Source organism: Branchiostoma belcheri, unplaced genomic scaffold, assembly GCF_001625305.1.
Source record: "Branchiostoma belcheri isolate BF01 breed outbred unplaced genomic scaffold, Haploidv18h27 scaffold259, whole genome shotgun sequence".
Classification (NCBI taxonomy): Eukaryota; Metazoa; Chordata; class Leptocardii; order Amphioxiformes; family Branchiostomatidae; genus Branchiostoma; species Branchiostoma belcheri.
The window spans coordinates 118298-130193 of NW_017803864.1; the positions used below are offsets into that span (position 1 = coordinate 118298).

At 42.4% G+C, this 11896-nt stretch overlaps 1 protein-coding gene across 1 annotated transcript in view; it reads right to left on the bottom strand.

The window, feature by feature from the left end:
* LOC109471766 overlaps window positions 1–9222 on the bottom strand; it is an 18858-nt gene extending 9636 nt beyond the window's left edge. The window contains exons 1-7 of the mRNA XM_019771122.1: window positions 7910–9222; window positions 7423–7753; window positions 7091–7276; window positions 6636–6922; window positions 6204–6423; window positions 5712–6008; window positions 986–1818 (exon numbers count right to left, since the gene is read on the bottom strand). Of these exons, the coding sequence (XP_019626681.1) occupies window positions 986–1818; window positions 5712–6008; window positions 6204–6423; window positions 6636–6922; window positions 7091–7276; window positions 7423–7753; window positions 7910–9120 (3365 nt within the window). The 5' untranslated portion in view covers window positions 9121–9222. The remainder of the gene's footprint in view (window positions 1–985; window positions 1819–5711; window positions 6009–6203; window positions 6424–6635; window positions 6923–7090; window positions 7277–7422; window positions 7754–7909) is intronic.
* Between the last annotated feature and the right edge of the window lie 2674 nt (window positions 9223–11896).

Consider the following 11896-nt stretch of genomic DNA (forward strand, 5'->3'; position numbering starts at 1 on the left):
GTGCCCCCCCCCAACTAGGCAGTAAGTGTTGCGTTGACGTTCATTTCGCAAGCACGCATTATATAATACGGGCAAATATCCATCTTCTTCTATATCTGTTTTAATAAGAACTATTTTTCAAGTCGTTAACATCTTAGGTTGTAAGAGTCAGGCCACCACGCTGTGAAGTCGCGTTCCTCAGGGCAAACGCACGCGCACGCACACAAACCATCTAGTTATGTCAAGATAAACAGACACGCATATATATATATATATTATCTATAACATCTGTGTACATAATATCACCAGGGTACATAATATCACCACCTTGAGAAACAGTGTGCTTAAAGATATTTTTACTGCAACATACTTTTGGTATGCACTCCTACATACCTAAAATGTAGGACCTTGCAGTAAAAATCTCTTTAAAATTTAGATAGTACTACTATTTCTCAAGGTGGTGATATTATGTACCCTGTTGATATTATGTACACAGATGTTACACACACACACGAGCACTTGCACATACTAACACGCGATCAATAGTATCAAATTGATAAGAGGTGTGTATTGAATACACATCTCGGGTAGGTGTTAACTAGGTGTGAAAAGGTCCCGGTCAAGTTAATCCTCGTCGCAGGTTTAGATAAGATCTTAATCCTCGTCGCAGGTTTAGATAAGGACTTAATCCTCGTCGCAGTCTCCGACGTGATTTGCAAGGCCCGACGTGATTTGCAAGGCCCGACGTGATTTGTAAGCTCCGACGCGTTTGTAAGCTCCGACGCGTTTGTAAGCCCGACGCATTTGTAAGCCCCGGCGCATTTTAAGTCCGACGCAGTCTAAAGCACCGACGCAGTTATAAGACGGCCGAGAGCAATAAGACGACATCGGCAGCTGTGTTATATCGTCAACGTACAGTAATTTTGTCGGGATGAAAAAAACACGTTTGCGGCCGTAAACTACACTTAAGCCCGAGAGATGGATTGTCTTTAATGATGATACCTGCCCAAGAGACTCGGGTAGTGTCTCGATGCCACAGTAGCTGAGATTGAGTTCCTCAATATATTCCAGCTGTTCCAATCCGTCTGGCAACAGGAACAAGGAGCAGTTGTCCTCCATATCCAAGATCTTCAGCTTCGGAGGAACATTCAGCCACAGGTCTCCGCGTCGGTTGTTGAGTTTATTGCGTTTCATCTCCAAGCAGTCAAGACGGCCGAGTGACATGATGGAATCGGGAATGCTTTCAAAGGCGTTATCGGTGAGGATCAGGACTTTCAGCCGCTTCAGTCCCGACATGTCAGCCGGTAGTGTGGACAGCGCGTTTTTGGACAGATCAATGGTTTCAACTGTGGGCAGGAGAGTAAGATTGTCGGGGAGAGACGAGAGGCTACAACTGCACAAAGAAACGTATTCAAGGTACCTCAGCCGCATCATTGTTGCTGGAAGAGTTACTGTGGCCATCAGCGGATTTCTTGAAAAGTCAACTTTGCTCAGATACTTGCACTCTTTGATGGTACCGCTGACCTCTGTGATGGGACAACCGGCCACTCTCATCTCCTTCAGGTTAGCCAGACTCGCGATGTTCACCGGTATCGAGCCCACAGGGTTGTCTGACACGTCCAGGATTTCTAGTTCCTCGATAAGGAAGACGGCTTGTGGTATCTCCTTCAGGGACTTGTTGGAGAGGTCTAATTCTTTCTCCCTGATTTGGGCCCTTAGGTATGACTCTGTCCAACCTCCTGTTGTGGCTGGCGTCCGTGGTCGTACCTTTGATGATCTTGGTCTTCGAGTGCGATCCATTTTGGGCCCCAGTGTTGTGTTATCTGATGAACACACATTTTTAGATTATAGTGACTATAATTGGGGATGTACAGATGTAATTATGTATGACATTTTTCTAAGACGTTTCTAGAGAAGCCCGCATCATTGCTGAAGACCAACTGAAACCCACCCCCTGACAAGATTCCTACATTTTCAAATTTTTACATCAGAAACCAAGTTAAACAAGAAATGAACAAAAAAGCGTTCTGCTGTCCACTTTTGCGCCCACAACATGCGTGTTTACTTGGTTTGTAGTGAGGAATTCCACGGGCGTGCGAACTGCGCACAGCCTAAGGAACGGCACGCGTGCAAAATTATAGCGGGGTGAGTATTAGTACGCGTGCAAACTGACGTGAATTGAGTAAGCGCACGCCGTGCAAACCCTCATTTGGGGTACCCAAAATATAGCTGCACTACAAATAAGCCAGAGACAAAAAGAACAGATTTTTGTGTACGCTATTGGCCATTAGCACATTTTGGCTCAAACCTGGCCCTTACACTACTATATAGTTCATCACTGTACCGAGCTATGTGTTACCTTTGGTGCCTCCCTTTATCAGTACTGGTTGGCATCTGGGGCCAAACTAATGGGTTTAGACGTTTGACAGGTTAACAACTAGATTAAAGAGGTGAAAGATTAGCCCAACGTAGTTGAGCAACGAGCCGAACTTGCTATGGATCATGTTGCTATGCACGAATGTACGGAAAGTCTAGTCAGACTCAACAGGTCAACTCTACTGGAATGGTTATAAATCATTTGTAAATGGGCGTTAAAAAGCAGTTTTTAGGGCTTGTAAACCAGATTTTTCAAAGTCAATATTCTAGTCACTTATCAAAGTTGAAACAACACTGTCCCAATGTATATCGACCTTCATGGAGCAAAAATGCCAAAAAGTCTGACAAAAAACAGTTACTGGAAGGACTTGGATTGATTTTAGAGTACCACCCCAAAATCAAGGGGCTTGTTTCTGCAGTTCTAAATGCCTAAAGTATGAAATACTGATTCAAATGTGCTCATGTGGTACAGTATGTGTCAATATTGTATGTGTCAATGCGTATGCACCTGTTTTGCCCTCCCTTTCATTTTGTGAAAAATCAAAATAAACAAATAGACAAATATTGTGCCCTTGGGAAAGTCACTTTACACGACTTTCCTCCCTTCACTTAGATGGAAATCAGTACCTACCCTCTGATAGGACGTCAAATAGAGGTCCCGTGTTTGGGTTAGAGCCACACCCCACGCACGTTAAAGAACCCACCGCACTTATCGAAAAGAGCAGGGGACCTTCCCGGTGTGAGTGGTTCAAACCTTACAGTCCGGTCTTACGCAGCTTGTACATGTACTTACATGTACAAAGCTGGTGTGTTACGCCTAAATGTATTTTACTGGTTATGCGAAACAAACAAGCAAACAGAAGAGCGAAAAAATGCTATGGACATTTTGTTGTGTTTCACAGTAACAAGGCATATCCAGAGTAACCCACTGTACTCACGTTTTACCTGCAAACGAGGTGTTTATTTGCATGATTGATATCCAGTGCTGTTTTGCCCACCCTACACTTCTTATACCTAAAGTTACATTGCTTACATTTGAACGATGTTAAGAGCAAGTAATAGAATAAGTGACAAATAATCCCTGCATGGTAAAAGATGTTGTTGACGTCTATCATATATAGAAACAAAAACATTACAACAATAGCAAACATTTCCTACCCTTGTTGTGGGGAGTTGGAAGCCAGTTGTACAGCGTGTTGCAAAGATGTCAAGAATGGTAACAGGAGAACAAACTAACGAGCATGTAAAAATACTGTCAGGACGCAAAATGTCCACACGCTGTTGTTCAGCCAGGTGACCAAAACACGCCTGACTGCCAATGTCTATTCAGGCAGAATGATTGACAGTTTTACAGATGTTTGTCCTTCATTCAATTCAATCAGGGGGTTGTTTGAAGAAGATGTTGAGATAAACGTCACTGCGTCCGTCTATGTGATCATGACTGGTCATAAACATCACAGTAAAACATGACACCAACATTGATGAATGATTTCAACCAACAAGAAAATTTAATTATCATGAAAGTTCATCTGTGTTGGTAGTAATCATAGTAAAACGTTAAACTTTATTCCAACACACTATTTACAGGGATCAAATTTTCAGCGACCACTGTCGCCTTCATCAGGATAATTAATGACCAATCACTTCACAAAGTGATCTCGCGAGAGTTACGGTTTACAATGTCACGTGTTTGTAAACCGCAACTCTCGTGAGATCACGTTGTGAAGTGATTGGTCATTAATTATGCTGATGAAGGCGACAGTGGTCGCTGAAAATTTGATCCCTGTAAATAGTGTGTTGGAATAAAGTTTAACGTTTTACTAAGAAAATTTAACGAACAAAATGGCACACAATGAACCCAATTCACAGAACAAGTGACATACAAGGGAATGCACTTTACATTAGTAAGAATGATATCTTGTAAAATATGTAGGAAGTTACTACTTTTGACAGTCATCTATATTTTAAATGTGTTACTTACCACTGAACACATCCATGTTTTCAGAACTGTTTCTTCGTTTCCCGGTTCCTCATTGTACGTGTGTTGTTGTGCATGCTGGTAACTCCTTTGTAACGTATGTTTACATGTGTTAATTAATCACAATCCACGTCTCAAGTATTTGCCACGTTTAGAGATCGGCTCTTTTATTTCTTTTACAAACTATTTCCCACAAGTTACGTTAAATATTGATTCTGGTAAGCTAAGATTCTACAAATTGTACCCTCTATAACAATGAACGAAATGAACTCTTTGACGTAGCCTCCAAATTCTACCCAAACTTTCACACATGTACAAATGAAACCTACTCTCCTCTTAACATCCGAAAACCCACAAATTACAGAAAACGTGGGATCCTTAGTCTTCCTCTGTCTTCAAAAAAGAGGCAAACCCAGTAGTTTTTACTAGTAGTTTCTTAGTAGTTATCAGTAGTTCTATGTGTACTAATTGTCTGTTTTTATACCATATGTTTCTTCTGTTCCTGCAATTAGCCATCGGGTACGAATTTGCAATAAAGCAATTATATTGTACAAGTCATTGCGCTCATTGGTCTACGAGAAATGCACACTAACCTACATGATACATGTTTCAGCCTGATGTTATACAAATGCTTGCATTGTTTAATAGGCTTCGTTTTAGGTTCGACAACATAAAACATGCAAAGGGAGTCTTTTTATTTGTCATGTCGGCTCATGACACATTTCATTTATAGAGGGACATTTATACAAGTTAGAGGGACATTTATACAAGTTAGAGGGACATTAGAGAGGAGAAGTTATGTATCCCGTAAAGTGCCCTCCCATGTCTTTAGAGCCCTTTGTTTTTGTTGCTGACAAGATGATTGCAGCTTTTGGGTTCGCATACACATCTGGAAGGCAAGGCCCCGCTCTCCTTCCCAACATGGTTGTTATTAAATCTGTATAAAATGCAAAATGCCAAATAAATCCCAAATATATAAATAAAGGAACTGGATAAATTCTCTGGTAAACACAGATAATACCAGACAATATCAATTGAACACTACTAAGATAATAATATATTTATATTAATAATTATACCAAAAGCATTACTATTAACGCTAATACCAGACAATATTAATATAAAGTCGGTAATAACAGATAATACTCAAGCTGACAAAATTGTAAATCAATGATGTGCCTAGACTGCATAAAAACCATATTCCCCAATAGACAATCATTCGTTAAGAATCTTGGCTACAATATTATGGAAAACACGCAACTATTAGATACCCTGTGTATGTTGTCGTTTAAAACAAATCAGTTGAAGGTATATTATAGTTGTCTGAATCCCTGTGAAGCACTGTCGAGCGCTTTGTTTTTACAGATAATCTACTTACGGTGGGTGGGGTTATTTGGGCTGTCGCGAGAGGTTTCGCTTCTCCTTGCCCCGGACCACGTGGAGGATGATATATTTCCTTTCGTCCGGGGTAAAGCATTACCCTGGATGTAGCGCCCTTTCCCTTGTCCACAAGAGTCACGTCGAACTCTCTAATGCGTGGCCTGTTGCAATAAAAGTTGAAGTTGACTCCGTAGTAGCTATTAGTTGCTTCCACGTTTGGACGAATGCTGCCCATGAAGATGGCACAGAACGTCTCTCCTTCCATCATGCTCATCGTGGGAGTTGGCGTCCCTTCCTGATAAAGCAAAGTAAAATTCACAAAATTAAAATGTAATACGGAATTGGTTGTCAAGACAAAGTATAGACGACGAGCAAACTACTTCATCAGAACTGATAAGAATAGGTAGCTATGGTGCTATATACATCAGCTAGTTATATGAAAGGTCGTGCATAAATGCCTACTATGGAATGGGTACCGCTCTAGTCTTACCTGGCGCTCATATCCCTCCTTTGTTACCATGCGACAGATGCGATCTTCAACCAATTCCTCCAGAACACACTCCATCCGGGCGGTCATGACTCCCTCCTCCCGGGGCTCCTTCCACTTCTTGAAGATGACAGCTCTAACCCGTCTAGTCCGGGTGTTCTTGGCTACCAAGGCGACGATTTTGTTAGGATCGATGATTTTGTCGCATCGAAGAACTGTGAAGCTGAATATCAATAATTTTTATAGATCATCTGACTTTGGGGAAATGCATGTCCTCACCATTCAATATCAAAGTTATGCTCACGTTTGAATACCAGCAAAATATCGAATTTTAACGTGCCTACATCTACAAGAATGTCAGTGGCATGGATAGGGTATAATATGTTTTTCTTCTACCAAATCTCCCCCTTTCATCAACAAGAGTCTAGTACTCACCCAGAACTGAGCCGGTCTGTCTTGAAAGCCACCTTTGACTCCTCCAGAATGACATCCTCCACTTTACTGGTGACATCTTCCCAATCACCGTCCTCATTACAGCTGAGGACGCGGACTCGACTGTCTTCTTCACCAGGCGACAGCGGCAGGACGATGGTGGCAGGGCTGTTGAGAAGCAGTTTGTTGCCTTTTATGAACCTGACGATGTGGCTCATTCCATTGATGCCTTCCATCCCATTGTCTTCCATTCCAGCACAGGTGAGGGTTTCCGTATCAACCGGGATTACCTTTGATAAAAAGGATGATGTTTGTTATGTGTAAAAACGCTATCAAGTCATTTTAATCATAATCGTAATGCATATTTATACATTTTGATCAGATCTATTTTTTTTATTAATATGAATTTCTTTCTAGGTTGCCAGTGGCCAGAAGTTACATTTCCTAAAGTCTCTCACCTTAAACGATATATCCTCCTCAGAGGGGACGCAGTCCTGTGGAAGGGATATCTTAATTCCTGTCTGTTTCGAAGACTTCAGTTCTGATGCTTCACCTTTCCTTACTTTGTGGCAGCGCTCAGACATTCGCGCCACAACGGCAAACGAAGAGAAGTGCGCTACCTCCACTATGACGTAGGCTTGACCCTGAAAAGTGTAAACCATTATTCAACAAGTGTTACTGCAGAAACAAAACAATCTCAACATCTCACAATCTGTAAGAAAATAATTTTACAGTGTATATACATGGGTCGTAGAGATCCCACCTCTAAAACGAAATTATAGACACTCACTTTCTCTTGACAGCTTAGTGTCTCCAGAGCCTTCCACGTCACTCCATCGTCCTCTGACGTCATCATAACGTACTCCCGTTCCTTGTCGAACTTGGGTAAGGAATGGGCGATCTTCAGCTTTACGGGCTTAGAGAACGTCATCCCCGATGGTCTCATTTCAACAAGTAGCTCGTTTTCGTCTAGTTTGAGCGTTCTGTCGTACCCGTGCGGGTTCAGCACTGCTGAAATGACAGATGTATCTTCTTCTGTCGCTGCCGGAGGGATGCTCAAGTTGCAGCTAGCCAGGAGGTCCAATGACTGCACCGTGGCTGAGGCTGCTGAAATTCCAAAGCTGTAGATTACAAAAAGATGAGTAGGTTCTTCAATTAAATTTAAACTTAAATCCGCCAAATCACAAAAATACATTCAGGTCTACTTCTCTTCATTCACCTACTTATATTCTTATCTAGACTAAAGAGTGTAACGGGCTACAAGTCTAGGCACTTACCTGACGGGCTTGTCGTATTGTTCTGGAACAGTTTGCCCCAGGCGCCACTCTTCCTCCTGTTCCAAGACGACTGACTTTGCTGTTGCCGTGATGATTTCCTCCAGAAGCTCTTCCATCACCGGGCGTGCCTTTGCATCTAAGATGGCGTTTTCTTCGTCGTCGACGGTTTCCTTGCTGAATTCCCTCACAAGCTCAAACAGGATGGACTTGAAAATCTCTCCTGTGAATTCTTCTTCTGAGACTGCAACGTCTGCCATGCACATCATCAGATCATCGGGTAACCCCCCTTCAACGATAGTGACAATGTCGTCTGACAGATTTTCAATGATTGTGTCGTCAATAACCTCCGTTGCTATGGTGACGGTCACGTGGTTGAAGCAGTCCTCTGCCAACAGGTCGGTCCGTACGGAGACTACACCTTCTCTGACAATTTTGTGATCTGGAACTTGTAGTGCCGGAGTGTTGCTAAGGACGAGGCCCGTGTTTTTGCCCATAGCTTTGTCTTTTAGCTCCCTCAAGCGGTGAAGCGAAGGTGGCAAGCTGGAAAGCCGACGGTTTCCCTCCAAATCAAGGGTTTCCAGATTGAGCAGCCGCCCGAAGCTGTCAAGAAGCGTGCAAAGTTTGTTACCAGCAAGATGGATTGTCTTTAATGATGATACCTGCCCAAGAGACTCGGGTAGTGTCTCGATGCCACAGTAGCTGAGATTGAGTTCCTCAATATATTCCAGCTGTTCCAATCCGTCTGGCAACAGGAACAAGGAGCAGTTGTCTTCCATATCCAAGATCTTCAGCTTCGGAGGAACATTCAGCCACAGGTCTCCCCGTCGGTTGTTAAGTTTATTGCGTTTCATCTCCAAGCAGTCAAGACGACCGAGTGACGTGATGGAATCGGGAATGCTTTCAAAGGCGTTATCGGTGAGGATCAGGACTTTAAGCCGCTTCAGTCCCGACATGTCAGCCGGTAGTGTGGACAGCGCGTTTTTGGACAGATCAATGGTTTCAACTGTGGGCAGGAGAGTAAGATTGTTGGGGAGGGACGTGAGGCTGCAACTGCACAAAGCAACGTATTCAAGGTACCTCAGCCGCGTCATTGTCGCTGGAAGAGTTACTGTGGCCATCAGCGGATTTCTTGAAAAGTCAACTTTGCTCAGATATTTGCACTCTTGAATGGTACCGCTGACCTCTGTGATGGGACAACCTGCCACTCTCATCTCCTTCAGGTTAGCCAGACTCGCGATGTTCACCGGTATCGAGCCCACAGGGTTGTCTGACACGTCCAGGATTTCTAGTTCCTCGATACGGAAGACGGCTGGTGGTATTTCCTTCAGGGACTTGTTGGAGAGGTCTAATACTTTCTCCCTGATTTGGGCCCTTAGGTATGACTCTGTCCAACCGCCTGTTGTTGCTGGCGTCCGTGGTCGTGCCCTTGCTGATCTTGGTCTTCGAGTACGTGCGGTCCATTTTGGGCCCTAGTGTTGTGTTATCTGATGAACACAAATTTTGAGATTATAGTGACTATAATTGGGGATGTACAGATGTAATTATGTATGACATTTTTCTAAGACCTTTCTAGAAACGCCCGCATCATTGCTGAAGACGTCCGAACCCCATCCCCTCAAAAGATTCCTAAATTTTCACATTTTTACACCAGAAACCTTGTTAAACAAGGAATGAACAAAAAGCGTTCTGCCGTCCACTTTTGCGCCCACAACATGCGTGTTTACTCGGTTTGTAGTGAGGAATTCCACGGGCGTGCGAACTGCGCACAGCCTGAGGAACGGCACGCGTGCAAAATTAGAGCGGGTGAGTATTAGTACGCGTGCAAACCGACGTGAATTGAGTAAGCTGCAATAGTCTGCAGTTACTGGAAGGACTTGGATTGATTTTAGGGTACCACCCAGAAGATTTCTTGGGGCTTTGGTTCTGCAGTTCTAAATGCCTAAAGTATGAAATGCTGATTCAAATGTGCTATTGTGGTACAGTATGTGTCAATATTGTACGTGTCAATGCGTATGCACATGTTTTGCCCTCCCTTTCACTTTGTGAAAAATCAAAATAAACAAACAAACAAATATTGTGCCCTAGGGAAAGGCTTTACACGACTTTCCTCCCTTCACTTAGGTGGAAATGAGTACCTACCTTCGGTTAGGTACGTCCCTCGGATAGGACGTTAAATGGAGGTCCCATGTTTGGGGAGAGCCACACCCCACGCACGTTAAAGAACCCACCGCACTTATCGAAAAGAGCAAGGGACCTTCCCGGTGTGAGTGGTTCAAACCTTACAGTCCGGTCTTACGCAGCTTGTATTCGCATGTACAAAACTGGTGTGTTACGCCTAAATGCATTTTACTGGTTATGCGAAACAAACAAGCAAACAGAAGAGCGAAAAAATGCTATGGACATTTTGTTGTGTTTCACAGCAACAAGGCATATCCAGAGTACCCCATTTTATTCAAATATGACAGCCTTCCCCCGAACTTTGCTACCCCTTCCACAGTGTTTTACCGGAGTTTGTGAATTTTCGACAATGACCCAAAACGGATACCGATTTGTTTCACCCTGAGAGGTCTTGACTTTAAGTAGAAGTAATTAATTTTTGCACATTCCCCAAGGCATTCTTTAATTTGAGATAGCAAGCATGCTGATCATAGGATGCATGGATATTATATTTCAGACACGATGTATTACGGCATGTATGTAACGACAAAGGCCGTATTTGCTCTGGAGCAAATACAATACATTTTAGTCATACCTTACCCATAAAATGGGGTCCAGTTAAAAACACACTCACTAAAAATAACTTTTTACAATCACCAAGTCCAAAATTGATTTCTGAAAATGCCAACTACCCTATTTAAAAACATGCAAAAACATTTCCACACTAAATATACCTTTTTTCCTGATCATCCCTGTTTGAAATTGAACTGAAAACTAGTTGGAAGAATTACATTATGTAGTTACATGTGTGTCCATGTACGTGTATGATTGCAGCTATTAAGTAAGTAAAACTGCATCCGACAGTGGACACTGGAGTGTACGGACACATGTGTACGGATTACTTAGGCAAACACCTAACAAATGTATGGAATAATGTGATTATAAAATTATATTCCTGTACTGGAATCTTGCACAGTAACGTTTTACCTGCAAATGAGGTATTTATTTGCATGATTGATACCCAGTGTTGTTTTGTCAATACTACAATACTTAAAGTTAAAGTTACGTTGAGCAAGTAAGAAAATAAGTGACAAATAATCCCTGCATGGTAAAAGATGTTGTTGACGTCTATCATATATAGAAACAAAAACATCATAACAATAGCAAACATTTCCTACCCTTGTTGTGGAAAGTTGGAAGCCAGTTGTACAGCGGGTTGCAAAGATGTCAAGAATGGTAACAGGAGAAAGACCCTATAAAACGCTGTCAGGACACAAAATGGTCATGAGTCCACACGCTGTTGTTCAGCCAGGTGACCAAAACAAGCCTGAATTCCAATGTCTATTCAGGTGGTTGGGGACAGGTGCATTCATAGGCAGAGTGATTGACAGTTTTACAGATGTTGGTCTTTCATTCAATTCAATTAGGGGGTTGTTTAAAGAAGGTGTTATAGGCATCCAGTGCAGTTTTTAGAGCTTGGAAACCAGATTTTTCAAAGTCAATATACTAGTCATTTACCTACATACCGAGTTGAAACAACACTATCCCAATGTATATGGACCCTCATGGAGCAAATATATTTTAAAAATCCTGACAGAAAATGGTTACTGGAAGGCCCCTGGCTGATTTTTAGGGTACCTCCCATAAAATAAAAGCACTCATTTTGGGACCTGTTTCTGCAGTTTAAAAAGTATGAAATACTGGTTGAAATGTGCTACTGTGAAGCAGTATGTGTCAATATCATAAAGATTGCCTTATTCTGAATATTTCCAGTTTTACTGCTCTGAAATCGCATCGGATGCCTTTAAGATAAACGTCACTGCGTCCGTC